The following is a 23,025-nucleotide window of genomic DNA, read 5'->3' on the forward strand; positions in this document are numbered from 1 at the left end:
CCACCAACGAACTCCTGAATGACTCCCCTTCGTTTTAGGAAGATTTAACTCCTAAATGTCATACCCTTTCCATGCTAGTTCTACCACAATCGTCTGCTTCAATAGCCACACAGATGATCCTGTAATACTGTACGGCAGGACCAGCCTCTGCAACGGGAGTGGGGAACGCCCAGCCCACGGGCCACATGAGGCCAAGAAATCATTTGGCCTGGCCCTGCCAAGGCACGAGTGACGAGTTAAGTAAATGTTTGACCATATCGAGCGGCTAATGTCTATGCTGACACATTCGTACGGCCCGCGAATGATGATATAAATATCCAAATGGCCCTTGGTAGAAAAAAGGTTCCCCACCCCTGCTTTACAAGGTCTTCATGCAAAAAAGAGAAAGCGACGTTTCCTCCCACTAGACCCTGTTCCAGGACACTAAGGTGGGGCCGTGGCGGACTGCTGACGTTCAGCTACGGATGCCCCCTCACCCAGGCCCTCACCCAAGTGCACACACTGCCTGGCCCCGCCCCCCCCCCGCCCCCAGGACAGCCTGACACCCAGCCTCCACCTTTCCTCTCCCTTCAGACCTGTATTCCACAACGTTACCCCGAACTCAACTAAATAAACCTGAATACACTCCACTCTCACATCACCCGTTCTTTTAACTCATGTTCTCTGTAACAACAAATCACAGAACCCTTCCCCCCAAAGATGCCTCCCCCTTTCACACCATCCCTCCCACCCACCCCCTCAAACAGCTTCAATTCCACAGAGACTGATCGTAACTACTCTATTTCATGCACCCTCACCTCCCTCGCCCCTCACTCTTTTAATCACTGACGCCTGGCAAAATCCCAACTCTAGTCAAATCCAACTCTGTGCCTACTCTGGACTTGCTCAGTGATTGGTCACGAACATGACTGAGAAAAATGCACAGCCATGCTGGCTGGCCTCATTCAATTCAAGATTAGCAACTTTAGGAGTATCCATAATGATGTCAGACTCTAGACAAACATTTAATATCTTCTCCTGAAATCTCTACAAAACTATCTTCCCTATCCTCACCCTCAGCTGATGAGTATGTTTCCTATTTCACTGAGAAAAAGCAGCAAACTTCTACAAGTCCTCTCCCACATGTACTCACCTACCTTTATTTCTAGCCAAGCACCCGGACATTTCCGACGGCTTCCTTAGAGAACCTCTCCCTAGAACAGTGATGGCGAACCTATGACACGCTTGTCAGAGGTGACACGCGAACTCATTTTTTTGGTTGATTTTTCTTTGTTAAATGGCATTTAAATATATAAAATAAATATCAAAAATATAAGTCTTTGTTTTACTACGGTTGCAAATATCAAAAAATTTCTCTATGTGACATGGCACCAGAGTTAAGTTAGGGTTTTTCAAAATGCTGACACGCTGAGCTCAAAAGGTTCGCCATCACTGGCCTAGAACTAAATAAGGACTAGCCCCTCCATGCTTAAAAGGTCCCATTTCCGCCTGACCGGTTTGGCTCAGTGGATAGAGCGTCGGCCTGCGGACTGAAGGGTCCCAGGTTTGATTCCGCCCAAGGGCATATACCTTGGTTGCGGGCACATCCCCAGTGGGGAGTGTGCAGGAGGCAGCTGATTGATGTTTCTCTCTCATCGATGTTTCTAACTCTCTATCCCTCTCCCTTCCTCTCTGTAAAAAATCAATAAAATATATTTTTAAAAGGTCCCATTTCCTCCCCCGCCAGTGTGGCTCCGTGGATGAGCACTAACCCATGAACCAAAGGTCCCCTGTGATTCCTGGTCAGGGCACATGCCAGGGTTGCAGGCTGCATCCTCGGTAGGGGTGTACAGGAGGCAGCCACAAGACGCTTCTATCTCTCTACCCCTCTTCCTTCCTCTCTCTCTAAAATCAATAAAAACTTATCTAAAAGACCCTTTTCCCTCTCATCATATCATAAGCACCTAGCAATAGGATACCTCATCTATCAACTGACCAAATGTACATCTCCAGCAAGGTTTTTTCCATGAGTTTAAGACAGGTAAGTCCAATTATTTAACACATCAATATGGTTGTTAAAAATTAATCTCATACTCAGTATGTCCCAAACTAAGTTCCTGATCAATAACCCGTGCCCCAAACCGGTTCTCTGGCAGGGTCGCCATCTACGTTAAAGACAATGCTATTCTGCTCTTGGCTCACACTCAACCCTTGGAGTCATCTCGAACTCTCCTTTCTTTCATAACTGCATTAAATTCAGCATCTTCTATTGGATCTACATTCATATGTATCCAGAATCCAATCACTTATCATCTTTCTCTTATTCACACCGCCATCACCTCTTCTCTAGATTATAACAATAGCTTTTTAACCAGTCTTGCTGTTTTTACCTAGTTAACATACAATCTCTATCTATCTACATACATATATAAATAGATAGAGGTGAAAACAGATTGATGTCTATATGCCTGTATCTATCTATATATATATTGTACTGAGTGATCCTAAGTGAGATCATCGTCTCTTTAACTCAAAACCCTACAATGGTTTAACATCTCATTCAAAACAGAAGCCAACATCAAGGCACTATATAGTCTGGCCTACAACTTCTCTTACTTCTTAATTTACCATATTTTGCCTCCCTCCCCCCTTTAGCTCTTTCTGGCTCCCAACCACACTGGCCTCTTGATGTTTCTGGAACATTCTATGAACTCTCATGCCCCAAGACTTATATAATTTCTGCTGCTTCTACCTAAAACTCTCTCACATTAAATATCTTCTCCCTCACTCTCATTGGGTCTTTTCTCAAACGTACCCCTCTCTCCCACTTTTATTTCCTTATTTATGTTGCCCCATATCTCTTGTCAGCACTGAATAAGCTATAAATTTTACATATCTGTTTTTTAAAAATATATATGTTTTTTATTGATTTCGGAGAGAGGAAGAGAGAGAGAGAAACAGTAACATCAATGATGAGAGAGAAACATTGATCAGCTACCTCCTGCATGCCCCCTACTGGGGATTGAGCCGACAACCCAGGCCTGTGCCCTGACCAGGAAATCAATCCAATGATCTCCTGGTTCAGAGGTCAACGCTCGACCACTGAACCACACTGTCCAGGCTACATATCTGTATGATAATTGTCTGTCTCTTTACCAACACTGACATCCATGAGCGGTCTCTTTTCCCTCTGGATTTTCACTGTTGTGACTGTCATGTCAAGAGCAGTCCTTGCACTCAGTCCAAGCTCAGTATACACGTTGAGAGACAGCACACAAGTGCTGATGCAAATGGGCAGTACAACTAGAGGGGCGACCCACCAAGATTCCCTCTGTCCTGAAGGAGGAGAGTCTGCCCCACTCACCAGCCCTTCCAGGAAGCCAGACATCGCTGCGCACGCTGATGTGTCCTCCCTCTAAACACAGGACCTGCCCAAGCTCACAGTACAATTACAATGGTGGTGGGTTGAGTTTTCAAAAGGTATAGGATTAGGGGCATCAAATTCAATGAAAGCTGATTGAAAAAAAAACCAAAACAAAACTCTACAAGGCTTATTTCAGCCATTTGACTAAGACAAGACCCTGTGTTTCCTACACTGATTCCCAATCTCTGCTGCAGACCAGGTAGGCGCTGAGGCGGACTCCATCTCGGGGGACCATCAGAGAACACACCAGCTTAAAGGCAGGGTGCCTGGTACAACACCAAGGGACTCCTGTGGCCAATAATAAAACATGTGGCTTTGGCTATCAGTGACATACACTGTTTCCACGAGGATCCGTTAAGGTCTGTCTGTTTAAAGAAAAGAGACCGATTTCTACGAGTCCACTGACAGGGACTTTAATGACACCACCTTCCTCCCCAACCACCACCAGGGTCCACTTGTGGGACCAGTGGGCAGCAAGTGGAAAATAATTACGGCGGCTTTTGAGGAACAAAACTTTGCCAAAACTTCAACACAGACACTACATACACAGCAGATTCATATGCAAATGTCTAGAGAAAGATAAAATGGATTCACCTGGAGAGAACTCAGGGGTGGAAATGCCCCCTTAGAACTGGAAGGGCTGCTTACTTTTCAAAAGTGTTCACAAGAATAGGACTTATGTGGCCCTTGTTTCACTAGGAGGAATGAGAACACTAAGATTACCTTATTATGGACAAACCTGGAAACGAAGCTACTATAAAACTACTAGTAGCCCTGTGCACGAATCTGTGTGCGAGTAGCTAGCTGCCCCACCCTCCTATACCACTCCGTGGCTTGTAGATCGGTCATGACGTTACAGTGTCCCGGCTAATTTGCATATTCCTCTATTATTATATTAGATTGTAATGTCAAGCACCATCAGACATACACCCCCGGCATGCTCAAGCCTCACATAAGACTAAAGCCACCAGGCACCCTCAGGTGACCCTCTCACCTGGTATGAGAAATATGCTGATAACACTCACGATTACCCAGGGGAATCCATCCAAAATGAAAATAAAATAAAAGCAAAAAGCCAAAAACTGTTTACTTTTCTTAGGTACGAATCTTTTGAATCACAGTTGTTTGATGATAAATCTAAGTGGGTGATAAACACTTAGAAGAAAAGGGTATCGACAGTGGTAGGGAATTCAGTTAGTGAATTGTTGGAATTCGATATGACTTTGAAGGGAACAGGGATTCCATCCTGAAATCCATCTCACTGACCTCCGTGTCCTTCCCCCCGGCCGCTGGCCTCCGCCATTTCTGTGCCATCCACTTCCGACTCGCAGCCTAAATCCAACGTCCCCTCAGCTGGGCAGGACGACTCCTCTTTCTACATCGTTTTAAAAAATGATTTACGGAGATGTGTTAGCAACTGACAACATTCAACACGCTTCCAGCACCCTAAAGCATCACCACATTTACCTGTCATTTGAAATTTTAATACTGACTTACTGTTTAATGTAAAAGCACACCTTTAAAAAAACAAAACTGGCCCTCGCTGGTTTGGCTCCGTGGCTAGAGCGTCGACCTGTGGACTGAAGGGTCCCAGATTCAATTCTGGTCAAGGGCACATGCCCAGATTGTGGGCTTGATCCCCAGTGGGGGGAGTGTGGGAGGCAGCCAATCAAATGATTCTCTCTCATGATTGATGTTTCTATCTCTCTCTCTCCCTCTCCTTTCCCCTCCGAAATCAATAATTTTTTTAAAAAAGAAAATGTATTTATAAAAGCAACAACAAAAAACTGGGCAAGGCCCACTGCCACAGCTGAGTTTTTGGATAACCTTTTAAAAATCCATAAAAAAACCATTCCCCTTTGACATACATTGTTTTCATTATGCTTTTCAATTCTACATTCTCTCTTATGTTAGGAAATGACTTCACAACTCAGAATTTTAATCACTAAATGAAACACCCAAGTAGCTACAAAAAGCAACTAAAATAATACAAGGTTAACCTGTAGTTATTTTCTGAGACACACACAGTAACAAGAGCTTAATGCTTAGGAGCTGAGAAAGAATCTTTGTTTCTTTGCCAGGTATAACTTTTAACATTCAAAACAAAACCTTCTCACAGGAAATTAATGAACTTTCAATGTAATCCATCATTCATGAAAGCAGTGGCTTCTTTTTAATTCATAAGGAATAATACACTGCTTTTACTCCATCCAAGGCACATGACCGTTGGGAGACCATCGGCTTTGTCCTCGGGAATTCTGCATCTTAGATGGCGTTTCCCATTCCAGTGGAAAATGGGAATTGCACTCAAACAATGAAGACTCCGTTATCTGCAGCTTTCTCTATTCTTCTCGCATAACAAATATGCACTGTTAGTAAACCTGCGTTGAGATCACTGTTTGCTTTAAAAACCTAACAACATTTAAATCAGCAAGTTTTCAAGGAGAATGGAGAGATTGCTTCTTTTTATGAAACACAGAAAGGCATCAGGTGTGAAGCTATGTATCCACCGTCGGCCATTAAGCCAGATCGTCTGTGGCAACTGTGATCTGAAGCTCTTGGCTGAGGATCCATGGCACCCGTCCATGTGGATTTTTAGGAATCAAGAATGCTAAGAAAGCCACAGCTATTTTCCATTACCATATGTTAGGCTGCAGCCACAGATATGTTTTCCTTAAAGAAAAATGTCATTGTTTATTCTTAATATGAAATCATTTTTAAGACATCTGAAAACATTTAAGAGGCATCGAGGTCATTCTTCTAAACCTTTACCCAAATCTAATTTTGTTTACCTGACCATGAGGGGCCGGGGGTAATGCATGATACACAGGAATAACAGACATACTATGCAGAACAATGCAACTTACTTTGAGAGCATAGAGGCCTGACTTTCCAGGGATCTTGAAGAACGTTCCATCCCCTATTCGAGTGTTCGTGTGTAGCATTGCATTCAGACAGGCTAATGGAGAAGTCCCACTAGAAAACAAAAGTGCGCAAAAATGAAGCAGTCTGAGACGCAGCTCCTGTGGCAGAACTGTTCTCTCGCCTCTTAAAAAAAAAATCCTCTCGCATGCCTTTTAAAAATATCCTCCCAACCCTGAAAACATCTACATTACAATAACAGGCCAGTCCAGTTTGCCAAAGTTAATCAGATGCATCTGTCTTATAGGCTCCAGGCAAGTCTCCTGAATTGAAATTATGCTTTTATTCATAAAGCAACCAACACTATATTTCAAAGAAACCGAAGCCCAAACGTTTATGTGGTGCTATTTTGCAAATAATACCAGGAAGCCTCGGTATTTAAATATGACAGACAACTTGATGGTTGCACTTGAATGATCAAATAAACCCAAGTTCAAGGACAGTTCCGTCCTATAGGTTCAAAAGCAACAAAAGAATAATAAGAAACCCGGGAAAGACTGATTTGAAATTTAAGTTACTCATGGGATTGCATTTCTCACAAGGCTAAATAAAAATTTATATCTGTGTTTTTATCTCTGACACATCTTCAACACTAACATCCTTTTCTCAGTTAGATTTGTCAAATCAAGAAATGTGCGCTTGGGAATTCTGCCCAGCTAATAATTATGTTCTGCAGGAAAGATGCAAGTGACTGAATTATGAAATCAACAGTTTTTAAAAAAATAACTCTAACAGTATTAAACTAGTGATTAAAAATGCCGAAGCCCATATGTGCAAACATTACTGAAATGTACTCATCTACATAGAGGGATGTTTACGAAATGTATGACACATATGTATTTCCTGGGTTAGACTTTAGAGCTTTATTTTGTGTTTTGTTTGCAAACTGTTATCTTTGCAAACTAGAATTTAGAGCCAGAATTATTACTTTCATTTACTTATATTTCCATACACATATGCTAGAAGACCAATAATTGGTTGAGCCAATATTGATTAGAATCCCTACCCCACTCTATTCACCTCTCAGGTGAAATATTTGGGGACAAGAGGACCTTTAAGATGATAAGGTTTAAATTTTTTTTATTTTCTGTGATAGAAACATAATTTTGCATTACCGAATTAAAAGTTTCCTAACAGCCACCATCATCAAATCTCTTCCTTAGCATGGAAACTCACCAATAAAATGAAAGAGCCATATTTGCTGAGTTTCCACAACATACTTAATAGCGAGTCAGCATCTACACACATCCTGGTCCTCACGGTTTCTAAGTATCATAATAACAAGAGCATCTTTATCACTTTACACAGCAGCGCTCTGTGCCAACACGTCAATGCGATGCCACTGGGCTTGACAGGGAGCGAGAGCCTGCACATAAACGCGGCTGCAGAACAATGCTGTTGTAAAACTGAAGTCCACACGGTGAGAACGCTGCGTGTTTGTGGAATGTCTTCCCTCGTGAACGTCTGCAAGTTCCCAGCCTCATTATTTTCCTTACAAAAGATTTTGTGCTCGTATTTAAAGTAGGCCAGGCCTACTCCATAAAGTAAAATACATTCATCTCCCCAGAAATGTCTGCTCATGAATAAATTCCAGATAAATGATGCTGCTATACATGTTATACTGAATACTTCAAAATATATATTTTTTATCATTATTCTCGTCAGGCAAGAGCACGGACTATTGGAAGCCGGGAATTATTATGCCAGATTTGTGGAGTTTTAATTTAGTGAAACTGTCAGAAACACAGATTTCCTGTAGAGCCTTGGCAGGAGGATGTTAACACTACAAGTAAAATAGAATCCAATACATAAAAATGATACAATGTAGACTTTAAAAATATAACTTAATAAAATTGTCCTCTTAACATCAACCTTCACACATTCTTCCTGATCTTTATACCCAAGGTCCTAGCACACACAATTCCAAGAGCTCTGATTTAGAATATTAAAGAATAACATAGCGTTGAAGATAGCTAAAAAACACAGAACAAATATAATTTACCATCACCATAATTTAAATTTTTTTCTAAGGTACAGTAAACAAAAGATAATTGAAGATAAATTGACTATTAAATAGCAGTTTAATGCTATGCTTGTTGCAAACATAAGTGATAAGCACCCAGTTTCAGATAAATAATAAGCTCTGTTGAGCATAAATATATTATTTAATTATACTGTTTATTAACTCAAGATTCACTATAGAACTATTTAAAAATATGTAATTCACAATCTCCAAAAGTCTCCATGACTTTTTTGCTTGTATTTAAAGTAGGCCAGACATGCTTTATAAAGTAAAATATATTCATCTCCCCAGAAATATCTGTTCATGAATAAATTCCAGATAAATGATGCTATGTATGTTATACTGAATACTTCAAAATACTAGTACATATATTTTTTATCATTATTCCCTTCAGGCAAAAATACAGGTTTTCCCAAATCTTTCCCAAAACAAACATGAAATTTGTTTTATTTCCACAACCTACAACATTTGCCTTTGAGAAGAATTAGAAAATACTTTACAAAGGCAAATTTTGCAACTCAAATCACTGGCTGATTGGTCACTTACGCTTATGCATGTCAGTTGCAATTCTTTACAGAAAAGTAAACCTTATATGATCTGTTTTATTTAAAACAATAAAACATTAGCATATATGTGCAGAATATACATAAAAGAGTGCATTTTAAAAGTCTTTCAGACCATTTACTTATAGCTGTTCTTCTCAACAATTCCATAAAGTCTAGGAAATCTGGATTGCTTTTCCTGGAAATGAATCTTAACTCCAACTTATTTTACTTATTCTGAACAGGAATAAGTAAAAGTATTATTTATATATTTTTATATTCACAAAAAAAAACAGAGCTAGGAAGCATGCCTTGGCCTACTTTAAGAAAAAAATATACATATACATAACAGACGTATATACACATATATATCACAATGATTTGCTGTAGGTATAAAAGATGTGTTATATGTGTTAAAAGTCTTAGCATGAACAGCTATGTAACGTTTCCTATTTTTAATTAAAACTTTTTATTCACACTAAATGTAAGGGTTAATAACCTCAGTCAGAATTTAAAAGTGAAAGATGCTGTAACTTATATGTACATGTGCATACGAAATAATAAAACTAATAATTTAACCAAAAAAAAAATCTCTGAAATTTCAAAAGTTACTTACTTTCTAAAAGGGTGAATTGGAAGAATCATCCCGATTTATGAAAGGAAAACAAAGGGAAAAAAAGAAGAAAAAAACGTTAGTTTTCCAACTTAAAATGCAACTTTGCATCTTATCATTTCACTAATGAAACACTGTGCAGAAACACACCAACTCAGATCTGGCTGCTGTTGGGAGGCGAATACCGAGGGGCTGGGTCAAAGGTGGCTCTACGTTCTCCCCTAACACTTGTACAACGTGTTCATTCTGTCCACAGTGCACAGGCCTTTCCATACAGGAATATAATTAGAAATAATTAAGTAAGAGAACATTCGTCCTTAATTCTTTTCTTCCTGCCATTGCCCATCCGTGGGCCCTTCCCTGTCCACCTGCCAGGGTGGACATACAGCTCACTCTACTTGTTTGTTTTTCTCCATCGACTGTAGCGTATGGAGCCTTCTGATTTGTTTTCGCTTCCCGCAGCCCCTGAAGCGGAACAGGGGTGGAATTTGGGGGCAGGGGAGCAGGCATAATTTAAACTGTCTAGACATCAAAGAACCCCCAGAGATGCTTGGCCGAGACCCGTGCCGTGTGAAATACTGAAAAACCATTGCTTTATTACACCGCATTGATGACGGAGCACATAAAATCTTACTAACAGTGCACACTTAGTCAAGGGAATGAATGGCCTATCTAGTTTACTAATTTTAAGAACTAGGAAGAATACCTGGGAAGTGAAATTGGAGGAATATTTGCAGACATGACAGAAAAACATCATGATTGTCGCCTTCCTTCCCTTTGTCTATGAAATAATAATGCTCTCCAAGCAGTATTTAAGTCATACAAACCTTAAGCTACCTCATTTTATTAAGTATCTCAATAAAGATTTAAGGTGAAAACTATTTCCTGAAAACATTTTTAAATCTAATCCTGAACAAGGTAGGTCTAAAAATTCAACACGTTCAAGAAACTTATTAAGAAGCATTATTAGATAGTTACTGTACTAAGTGCTACTAATATAAATTAATAGATACAAGTATATGTTCACTCTCCTTTCAAAAAATTAATAATAGATCACTTTAAGTATTTTCAGTGTTGATAGCTCAGAGAAAATACCTTAATTATATTTTAAGAGGATATTATGTGGGGCTCTGGGGTGCAAGTAATGTTTTATTTAGTTCTTACTGCAGATGTGTTCACTACGTGAAATTAAATTACGATTTGTGCATTTAACCTTCTGTTAGACTTCACACACACAAATTTTAATGGTATAAAAGGAATAATCAACTTGGATTATCTCTTCATTTACATATTTAATAGGCATGCCATTACTAGTGGAGGAAATTAAACTATTTCTACCAATGAATGCGGAAGACTCCTAAACACATATAAGCACAGTGTACATCACTTGATAAATCAATCACCTAGCCATCCTAGACGATTGAAAACAACCCTTGAAAATCAAGTCCAAACTACCTACCCTCTTACTCTGGATAGAAATTACTGCTAGTCTGGAACTCCCTAAAATGACTGAAAATAAAAACTTAAAGGCTACAATCCTTTATATGTTACATGAAACATGTTAGCACATAAAATGTTAGCCCAATAATGACCTCTAAAAAGGTCACTAATAAAAGTTTTTAATAAGCACTGACATGTAAGGATTATCAAAAATTAGAGTTTAAAGACATAAAAGTAGATAGGAATAACCAATTAATTCAAGAGATGGGCCATATTTTAAAGGACAATGTTTTGCCCATTTCTATGTTAACAATATAGACATGATTTTCAATATTCTACATGTCTCTAATGTAAAGTTATAAACGTAGTCCCAGTATTTTTTATGAGTTGGATATATTAAGGCAAGAAATAATTACCAAATGACATAAGTTGTACAAGTCTTAAATTTAGTGAAACAATTTCAGACTCCAAACCTAAGCAATATATCTCTGATTGGCTTGAACAATCTAAAAAGATATTTTTCTTGAATATAACGACATTTGAACATAGATCTTTTATCCACTTTACTGACATTACAAGGCTACCACTAGATCAATTACAATGATTAGTACAGCTTTAGTCACTAAATTGACCTTTTGTTTTAGGAAACAACAATTCCTAAACATTAATACAAGGACAAAAGTTTGATTAGTATTAATTTAGAATAGCATCTATAAGGAAATTAACAAATAGTCCTATAAAAAGTATAAGTTAAAACATATAATCTAAATTATAATTTTAAAGACCTCCAACTAAAATATGTGGTCTTTAAAAATATAGCTTTTCACATGTGAATAAATTTGAAAATAATTCATTCAGTAAAGGCAAAGAGAAAAGAATAAAAATAATATATATTATTATCGCTACTGTTTATTCAGTATCTCTAATGTGACTGAGCTTTTACAACTATCATCAATATTCCTTACAGCCACCAAAAAACACAAGCATGATTTCCACCCAGTTCGCAGGTGTAACAGAGGCTGAGGTTGGGAATCTTACTGCAGTCAAATAACAACTAACCGAAACAGCTGAAATTCAGGTTCTACTCTGATTCCCGAGCAAACGCTCTTCCCACTATCCCACGTTCTCTCTCCAGAGTTGCCTTCTCCACCTACGAGGCCTTGGATGCTAACATATAGAACTTGAAGGAAAGATGCAAAGAAAAGCCAGATGCTGGCAAAAGGTACGGTGTCTGGCCCCATCCTCACTCCGTGATGCCCACAGCAATGCCTCCGCCCAGGATAAATGCCAAGCATCGTAAAGAAAGCAGGAGGCTGCAGAAGTCATCCCCGTGGGCTCTCTCCTTCAGGTGATGCTTCCTACGTAAGCGAAGGAAGAAAGAATTCTAAGAGATGGATGTACGGAATTGAGATCCCTAATCGCAGGAGATGCCTCTTTGTAGAATTGAGTCGTTAGAAAATAACACAATCCACTAAATGAGTAATCATTTATTAAGCACATTACATATGTCAAGCTCTTGTTGACACAAATTGGCCCTCTGACAAGTGCTTGGCACATAAAAGAAACGCAGGCTGAGCTGAGCTGAACTCTCTGAATACATACGGAGTGACAAGGGATGCAGGGAAGGGAGCCTTGAGGCAGGTGGCACAACAGGAAGAAGCCATTTGGAATTTACATGTCATCCTTGGTTTATTCTGAGGAGATGACTGAGGTGGGACCGTGTGCACATTTCTAATGTCTACTCCAGTGCAGAGGCAGCCAGCCCACGGCCGTCGCTGGCTCCTTGGGACTCTAGGCCCGTGGTCGGCAAACTGCAGCTCGCGAGCCACATGCGGTTCTTTGGCCCCTTGAGTGTGGCTCTTCCTAAGCCTTAGGAGTACCCTAATTAAGTTAATAACAATGTACCTACCTATATAGCTTAAGTTTAAAAAATTTGGCTCTCAAAAGAAATTTCAATCGTTGTACTGTTGATATTTGGCTCTGTTGACTAATGAGTTTGCCGACCACTGCTCTAGGCTATGTTCTCCCCACTGCCGTCGCAAAGAGAATACTTTCAATTAGGACAAAGCATTTATCTTCCAAAACACAATATTGAATTTCATATATTAAAGAAGAGGCCTTGTAATTATATTTGGTATGATCAATTAGTTTCATATAAAAATGTAAATTTCTATGTCCTGCTTGTAGCGACCAGGACTCTCCCATCTTATGAGCCTTGGCTAATCCCGTAGCATTTCCAAATGTGTTCTATGGGATGTTAGTCCCAAGTGATGCCCCCCCAAAATTATCCAATGAGTTTCGGAGAAGCAGCATGCTGCATCCTTTCCTTGCAAACTCACCAAAACACTAAAAATATAGACCAACGTCACTGAAAAACCCTACTTAACTCAAGAAACATACATAGCTCAGTGTTTCCCAAGCATATTTAATAAAAATCCCCCATTATATTTGACAACATTCCCTATTACAGTATGCCTAGAAACATACCTGGGGAAATGCTACGCTATATTTATGGTTAGGATCATTAGGAAAAAGTGCCGAGCAGTTACACTCCCAGGAGTGTTTAATTTCATCAGCCAAATGTTTTTAAAACTTAAATATATAAAATATCTGTTTTTCTCTGTGAAAAAAATAATGCCGTGTGGTGATAATTTTTCCCCGTGTAAATTCATAAAACTGAAAAACGTGTCCAGGAACTTTAAAGAGCACTGAAAATGTTATAAACAGTAGCCACATGTGATTGAAGCACCGTGCCTTTGCAGTAGTATATTGCCAAAGAAAAACTGCCGAGCCCGCCCCCCAGGAGACACCTGAGGCCCTATTCCTCTCATCAGCGCCGGCCACCACCCTCCGCATCCCGGCGCTGAAGCACTTCCCACACGGCCAATTATTCTGCCTCAACCAAGTTCATCTTCAATGTACATATTCTCCTCCTCCAAAAACCTTCACATCACAAACACAGTTCTAGAAGCTCCCTCACGCTAACCCTGCCTTCATACCTCCCCGCCCCAATGCGGCCCATCCATTGGTACCAGAGCAATATTCCTATTAAAAACAACTAATAAACAAAAGCAAAAATAAAACTACACCTCCCTCCTCCCACCCCACCCCCCAAAAAAAGAGTACTGCTCAGGCACTTCAGGCCACGCCATACGCTCGGTTTTTATAAAAATGACTTTCTTTAATCGGTGGTTTTCTCTGCCCATGAAACAAAGGAAGCATGAACTCCTCAGCCGGCACTGGGGTCCTGGCCTTACAGTGCAACTGGCACGGAGCTCCTCTTCCTCTCCCGCTCTCAGCTCTCAGGCTGCTCTCCCACGACCCGAACCAACGCAGCCAACCTCGTGCCTCTGTGGTTTCCCATCTCTGCTGTGGCTCACGTGAAACCGGCCGCCAGGAGATGCATGCCACTCAGAGTAAACATTTTAACTGCCCCCTGGATGGTGACCCCTGCAGTCACAGCTCTGTATTACAATCTCAACGCGGTGCCTTTCTCTCCTGGCTTCTTTTCATCCACATTGTTTACACTCCTAACCTTCCTGCCCTGGCGACTTCCAACAAGTCTGGGAACTCCACAGGGGTGAGACACACATTGATTTATCTTTGTAGCATCTGAGGAGCGATCTCAATCTGCTCAAAAGGTGTCGGTTGAAGTCAATTTAAACACTGCTATGAAAATTGCTACAATCATGGATGTGTGGGCATCGAGCGCCCGCAATGAATATCATCTATATCCTGTTTGAACTCATGACTACAATCATGTGTGCCACTCGCCCTGCATACGACACAGGCTACGAGACCGTCTGATGCTCGCATGCCCTGCATCCCATCCCATTAGGGACTTTCCCTTCCTCAGTGAGGATTCCAGGGCAGCCATCCACGAACTGTCCCCAGCAGTGGGAGTGGATGTATCTTTGGGGAACGGATACAGAAATAAAGGGAAAGGGCACACATTATTTCCAGTAGAAACGTAAGCTGGAAAAGTCCAAAAAACAAAACAAAATAAGGAGCTGGTGCCGACCTCTGCCTGCAGGAGTACTGACTGCTGAGAACAAAGCTAACCAAAGGGAGGCAGAGCGACACGTGCAAAGAGGGGAACACGGTCATTTCTTGAACTCTGCATTATCTGGTCACATGGAGACCAGCCTATTGGCTGCCCAAGGTAACTAAACCAGGAAGTCCTTTCTTACTTGAGTTCTGACACTTGACTACGCGATGTATGCACACTGACCTCGTTTTTCTAGGCCTCAGTGTTCTCACCTTTCCAGTGAGTTTAAAACAGGTGTGCCTGACAGCTCTCCTGACCCCTTTTCTGGCTAAGAGTTGAAGGGCAATTAATAATGGTTTGACTATTGGCTTGCTCATTCCAGCCACACTGCCTGCCTTGATACTTCTCTGTTCTCTCTTCCTACTCATTGGTCAAGGTCCCCGTGCCTTCTAATAACCCCTCTAGTACACAAGGATCGTCTCCGAACCTCTGCAACATCACAGCCTGTCCTACGATTGTAGAATTTAGTCCTGTACCAACGAATACTGTATGGCTGGGTGGCAACCAGCTCCTGAGGACTCCAACCTCCTTAAGATTCTGTGTCCCCCTCAGAGGCCCTGCCAGCCTTGGGCTCTCCGAAAACAGGCAGGACTGTCGATAAGCTAACGTTTCACAATTCAAGGACAAAACTTGAAGCTTGGCAATACCAACTATTGGTTGAGAATGTCCAGACATAGAACCAAGAAATACTCCAGTGAGAATGTAAATTGACACAACCAGTTTGGAAAGACATCTGGCTTTATCTAGTGGGGCGGAGGGCGGGAGAGTGTGCATGCTCTGTGGATCAGCAATTCCACTTTCTGCTATGGACTCTAGAAAAAATAACATCCACAGAGACACTGTTTTAGGAAGTAAAGAACTGTCAACAAACTAAATGTTCATCAATAGTTACAGCTACATAATATATTTTCCCCTGTATATTCATAGCGAAACTCTAGAGTTCTGAACTATGCTAGTATACTGCACATCTACGACACTGGTTGCCGCTGAAAAAAGAAGTAAATCGAAGAAACTTCAGCTTTTCCTGCTACACGTTATTTAAAAGAAATTCAAAGCAACTACGACAACATGTCCACAACTACTGATTTCAGCTGGTGGTTGTTGGTCTATGCCAGTGGTCGGCAAACTCATTCGTCAACAGAGCCAAATATCAACAGTACAACGATTGAAATTTCTTTTGAGAGCCAAATTTTTTAAACTTAAACTATATAGGTAGGTACATTTTTATTAACTTAATTAGGGTACTCCTAAGGCTTAGGAAGAGCCACACTCAAGGGGCCAAAGAACCGCACGTGGCTCGCGAGCCGCAGTTTGCTGACCACGGTCTATGCTATTTTACTGTATTCGGAAAATTTTCCAAACCTAGACTAACACTGTTAATGCTTTTCTTCTTTTATCCACAATTTGGCTTCTCTCTACTCCAGCGATTTTCAACCAATGTGCCGCAAGAAAATTTAAAGCATGTAATACCTGCCTATGTAGGCAGGGGCACGGACCCCTTTTCCCTTATGTTGTCAAATAACAAAATGACACCAGCCAACACATCAACAGCCATCAGTGTGAATGAATCAAAATTATACCTATTGTTTGTCAGATTGGCAAACAATGTATATTTTGGTGTGCCACAGAAGTCTAGTAATTAGTTTATGTGTGCCATGAGATGGAAAAGGTTAAAATCGCTGCTCTATAATCTATGAGATTCGTCCCTTGTTTCAAGTTACGTTCATGTGTAGACATTTTTATGGAAGCAAATAAATACCTACATGGAAATTATATACAAAGTGCACAGGTACATCATACAGAGTTCAACGTCCCTCTCAACTTTCCCCGACCGCGCCCAGTGCTTCGGAAGTAATGGCCATTGACGATGTATCATGTTTGCTTCTGGAGCTGTTCCTAGTTTGCATTTGTATATGCATGTATTCAACTCTATGATTTGGTATTTTACATTTATTCTCAGAAAAATGACTGATTTGAGCTTATTAAAATTCCAAAAGTTAGAAAACTGCATGGGAAAATGTTTCTGGGATTTAAAAAAGGGGGGGGGGGGAAGAACCCTATGAAGGATTTCATTATAACAATGGCTATGATTACTTTAGAAGTCAGAATAAATCTCCGTATTCATAGGTAGTAATAACCGCTAAGTAGAAAATTACCTATATCTTGCCGGCAGGAACCCTTCTTGTAAATATGGTTTTTCTTTTAATGTAAGAACATTATGAAATATCTGTCAATTGAAGAACAGATGAGAAAAATCGCTCAAAATCCCACTCCTTAAAGCACCCCTAAGCATTTTATAAAATTCCTCCGAGCCTATTTTTCGGATGTGTTTCTATTTTAAATCTATCCTTTATCTACACATTGAATTACAATAGTCTATTTTATATTTTACCCTTTCCATACCACTATGAAACCATTAAAAATATTTCAAATCGCCCTGACCGGTTTGGCTCAGTGGATAGAGCGTCGGCCTGTGGACTCAAGGGTCCTGGGTTCTATTCCAGTCAAGGGCATATACCTTGGTTGCGGGCACATCCCCAGTGGGGAGTGTGCAGGAGGCAGCTGATCGATGTTTCTCTCTCATCGATGTTTCTAACTCCCTATCCCTCTCCTTCCTCTCTGTAAAAAATCAATAAAATATATTTTAAAAAATATTTCAAATGGTTAAAAATATTTATCAACTCGTTTCAAGTGAGTGGTGTTCAATTTGGCTGTATATGAGAACTTTTAGGGAAATTCTTTTAAATGCAAGTTTGAGGCAACTCCAAACTTATTAAATAAAAATCTTTGGCTGTGGAATCGGTGTCAGCATTTTCTCATATAGTTCCAAGTGGTTCTAATATGCAGCCACATTTGAGAACCACTGATACCACCGGTGAACATTTAAATTATGTCCTTTATTTATATGTGAAATAGCATTGATATGACTATCAAAGTGCACATAATACTTTTTCCTTATATTCCAGAATACTTCAAGATAGGCTTGCAGAAGTGGCATTATCAATTCAGGCATCATAAGTTATGTAATGACCTTCTGCAAATAGTGCCAAGTGGCTTTTCAAATGACTTGTTTCGGTTTACATTCTCATCGGTAGTATACAATCAAAAAGCACCGTTTAGAGTCGGGGTGAAGTGCAAGGACTGATTAATGTATTCGATACATTAAAAAACACCCTCCAATGGTTGCCTTTCCTTGCAGTTCTATGACTGTTACTAAGTTCAAATGCTTATTCACATATTTGTCGGGTCCTTCGTTTTATGGATTGGAGCTCCTCTGCTCATATCCCTAGACCACAATGCTCTAAGCTCGTTTTTTTTTTTTCTGATTGTTTTAATAATCTCTACATATAATCCCTCTAGAACGTTAACAAAAGATTTCCTCCAATGTCACTTAGGTTTTGGGTTTCCTATGCAGACACATAAAACTTCATGTAGTCAATTATGTCCATCTTTCCTTTGTAATTTATTTTACAGCTTCTAACTCTGAAGAGTCATGTCTCTAAGGTGGACTGAAATGTTAGATTTGAATTTTTATAATTGTTCCCCAATGGTATGACTTTTCATGTTAAAATGTTCCATCATGTCTGTATCTTCCTTAAAATTTTCCATCATATCTGTATCTTCCTTAATATAAACATGACTAGCACATCACATGTCCAATAAACATTTATCATGTTTAATGGCTTCCTCTGGCCCACACAGAAGAGTGGCCTTTCCTTGGCCATTACTGCTTTTCTGATTCATCCCCCTACCCCTTTTCTGCAAAAGACTCTGGCCCTGCTCATTGGAAACTCCTTGATCAGCAGAATGTCAACAGAAGTCAGCTCAGCATTCTGCTGGCTCTGGGAAAATTTTTACCTTTAAATGTTTGATAAAGGAAATGTCTAAAATTAACTTCACCAACTAAAACTGTTAAGATTGGCATTCATACCACGGGACAAATGTCAATTTAATTTAGTTTTCTTCTCTCTTCGCTCTTTCTCCTCTTTCTTTGCTCAGTGGTAGGAGTCTCCTCTGATTAGAAGTGTCACCATATAAAGATATTTAATGGACATCCCTCCTCACCATAAAACATGAGTTTCATGAAATTCAAGTATCATAGTTATTTGGGATGGCACGGAATGCAGCCACAACAGTCAGATGGAATTACAAAGGAAAAAAAAAAAACTTTGCAAAAGGCCTACTTTCTAGGTATGAACCTTCGTGAAAACAATATACTTGGAGGAAGGAAAAACAAATACGAGGACAGGTGAATGTAAGCGTCTTTCCCTTCCTCAAACTGGCTTCCACCTAAGAGTCAGGCAGGAGGCCTAAGAGAAATTTATACACCTCGTTCTTGTCTTCATTTCACCCTCTGGGGCCCAGGATTCAGGAGAGACATAAGTTGGGAGCAGGAACTGCAGAAATGCTGATGTTTGCTACAAGCCTTATTAACACTCTTCCGTACAGAATAAAACAGTAAAATAAAGGTAAGAATGGCTAGGATCCATGCAAATGTAAAGAGAGAATAAATAATATGGCTTCCGGCTAATGGTTTGGGAAATCTATAAAATCAGACACACATACATATTAATAAATTCCAAAAGTAATGCCACTAGAACGTTATATATGTATTACCTTTGATTTACAGAAATAAACATCTTCCTTAGGGAAAAAATGCGCATTTTGAAGGCCCATGGGGAGAAATGTATCTTTAGACAAAACAGGACTTCCTGTACATTATTTTATAGCAAGGCCAATGGTCCAACCAGGCACACAGAGACCCTTCAGACAACAGCTCCAATCAAAAATTTTTAGAAAGGGGGAGGACAATATGTAAACATAATCGGGGTGAAAAGGAAAAGAATTTGTGAGCCAAGGTAATAAGTCAAGAAAAATTTTTTTAAAACTGAAGCCCTATTTAATCAACTAATTAAATGGTAACTGATTAAACTGTTGCTAAAATTATAGAGAACTATCTATGTTTATGTAACAATAAGAGAACTGTTTTCCCTTTTTTAATGTTTAAAAAACGTAGAATATCATGGCTTCTGGCCATTTGGCAAACATCTTATTTAAATGAGAACAATTCCAATCCACTCACTTGACCTGAATGAATATTCTTGAGGTTTTAAATAGCCACTTAAAGCTTTCGGGAAATCGTTCCTCGATGCACCTGCCACCTAATTCCATGAAATCGATATCTCCCTGAAGCTAAGTCAGGAAATCTTCGGTGATGAATTAAACTAGGACTGTGGCTTCATGAGCTGCTAGCAGATAAAAGAGAGCAGTGACGCTGAAAATCATTACAGTTAAATAGGTTTACCTCTTTGGGGAGGGGTGTTTTCTCAGGTACCGTCAGCACAATGAACAGCAGCATATCATGTCAGGGTAGCAATAACCACTTTAACATGTGGTCTAGGGCCCTCCTATTCCTGGGTGTCGGTGTATCAGCCATGAACAACATTCTTTCTGGCTGTGCCTGCAATGAACCCACTGTGATTGTGGGACACAGCTGTCCATCAATACAAAAAGGAAAGCGGATAAGATCGATTCAAAGTTCATTCAAAGGTAAAAGAAAACAAGTATTTGCTGAAATCCAGATATGTTCCTCTGTAAGCAGAACACCAAAAGTCGCCCTATTTCCAGTCACCGGCACCATGTGATACAGCAGGGGTGGGGAACGTCCGAGAAATCATCTGGTCTGGCCCTGCCAAGGCACCTGCAGGCGGGACTCGAAATTCAACGCGTCGAGGAGTTTTTGTGAGCAGCATACGTTTATATAAGGTGAACTGTATGAAGCAAACGATGTTATAAAGACCCAATGGGCCTTGGCAGGACACAGATCCCCACCCCTGTTATACCTGAAGGGCTGAGGTTCCACAGAGAAAGGTTTCACAGACACACACATATATTTTTAAAAGCTCTCCTAAACAGAAGACCCCTGGTACTAGTCTTCAAATGCTACCTCTCCCCCAATAATTACTACCTGATTGACCTCCATATACCGATCCTTATCGTTGCTTAGGATTCAAACATGGGGTATCATGACTTTATTTTCAACACAGAGAATGAACAAAGAGATACGATCTGAAATTTTAAACCTCTTCAATCCTTTACATGGTAAATATTTGATGACCCTAAAATTGTTCCTTTTGTCACTTGGCTTGATAAACTGAGTTTTAAGAAAACTCGGGAAATTTTCAAAACAAATAGATGTTAGTGTAGCCTCTTCCTGTGTCTCTCATTTCCTCCTCGGTTTGTTCATGCCTTCTAATGCGCATTCTGCATTTTCTTCTTTCTTTTTTCCCCCTTTGGGGCACCCCACACTTCAACTCTAACATTTTCCTGTTGCCTAACATTTGATTCTGATAGAGAGACTGAGCTTTGGAATCAGCCAGACCCCGGCTCAAATGTCAGGTCCTCTCCTTATAGCTGTGTGATATTAACAAGATACCTCGCATCTCTCAGCATCCATTTCCTCATCGGTAGAATGAAGAAACAATACCCACTTCTTAATGTTACTGTGTGGATTAAATTTTCTAAAAAATAGAAACTGCTTGGCTCAGTGCCTGACGCTGATCAGTTACTGCAGAAATGTTAATTTCCGGCCCTTTTGCCAAATGACATTCAACAGACAGGTCTAATGATAGGTACAGACACATACATCTATGTTTCTTTGTTTCTGTTATTTACCTGCATTCTACCTCTGGACCTAATAAACTTCCTTGGTGTTCAACACACATCAAGCTTTTCATTACCCTCCAGGAAAAGAACTAGAATAATATTACATAAATAAATAAATAACAGCCCAAAGAGGGATCAAATTGCTAAAGGACATGTTCAGAATTGAAGGCACTCTAGCATATTCTCTGTAAAATCTTAAAATGCCTGACCAGTTTAAAGAGGAGAGGCAGTAAAAGGCCTTCACAGTGCAACCCAATGTGATTCTTAGTAAAACGGGGCTAGAATAATGAAGTCCTCTCTGTGACGATAAAGCAAAACATTCTCTGGGAAAAATCGCTCATCACCCTCAAGAATGTGTATCCATGTAGGCAGGCTGCTTTGCTTAAAGGAGCCCCAAGCAAAAAGGGTGGGGAGCAGACACGACTTGAGCAAGAAAGACCATGGAGATGCAGTCAGCGTCCACAGAGAAGAAGGCTAGAAAGGAAAACAAAACGTTTCTACCTCACACTGGGACAGGACTTGCACATGTCAATAAATGTGCAGTCAAAATACGGCCCCAGTGTACACAGACTGCCATTCAGACAGAGAAATGAGCACCAAGGCCTCCCAAACGTTCCCTTTCCAACAAATCACTCTCTCTCTGTTGTGATTCCAGTCACACGATGGAACAGAGAGAACGTCTGTGAGCGACATCACCTTCTACCCATCGTTCAGCTCACACTGCCTGGCCTTCAGTGTCCGGCTGCACTCTCACACCCACTGAGCAGGAACAGGGGGAGGAGTGACAGCTGTGTGGGGTTCCATACAGGGAGACCCTGCATGTCCGTGTGCACCCGAAGTCCCTAGCTGGTACCTACCCGGAAGGAAGGAATGGAACCACGCCAATGCAATCCCAGCCACGCCTGCTAGTTCAAGCATTCGGTTCAGCATCACCTCCTGACCAACACGAAAGCAGCTGAGGCTCTACTATAATCATCACGGAAAGGTGTCCCAAATCCTTCATTCGAGGAAGAGCCTTCATACACACCAACGCTGTCTCCAAGCCATGCCGGGGTCTGAAACCAGACTGGAAAATATTACATATGTGTATATATAGCAACACTCCACAAAGCACTCTTCTGCTACGGCATACTTATGGACGGCTGCGTAACCCGTCCTATGGGCACAGAAACACAGTGCCTTCTCGGGGTGAAAATATGAACATTCAAGGAAAGATCCTTTCCACAGGAGGAGGCACGCTGAAGGCACAGGGGGGCCTGGAGCTGCCTGGGAAGGTAGTTGAGGCGGTCCCAAATGGAACATACTTTGTCCTGAAGGGAAGAGAGAAAACACAGTGTTGGTTTCCAAGGCTCATCTTCTGCACGTGGT

The 23,025-nt window shown here is 40.6% G+C and overlaps 1 protein-coding gene across 1 annotated transcript in view; it reads right to left on the bottom strand.

Moving 5' to 3' along the window:
* ASXL3 (ASXL transcriptional regulator 3) overlaps positions 1 to 6,373 on the bottom strand; it is a 104,738-nt gene extending 98,365 nt beyond the window's left edge. The window contains exons 1-2 of the mRNA XM_059707379.1: positions 6,271 to 6,373; positions 4,670 to 4,778 (exon numbers count right to left, since the gene is read on the bottom strand). Coding sequence (XP_059563362.1) covers positions 4,670 to 4,778; positions 6,271 to 6,348 — 187 coding nt within the window. The 5' untranslated portion in view covers positions 6,349 to 6,373. The remainder of the gene's footprint in view (positions 1 to 4,669; positions 4,779 to 6,270) is intronic.
* Positions 6,374 to 23,025: the final 16,652 nt, after the last annotated feature.

Source organism: Myotis daubentonii, chromosome 8, assembly GCF_963259705.1.
Source record: "Myotis daubentonii chromosome 8, mMyoDau2.1, whole genome shotgun sequence".
Taxonomy (NCBI): Eukaryota; Metazoa; Chordata; class Mammalia; order Chiroptera; family Vespertilionidae; genus Myotis; species Myotis daubentonii.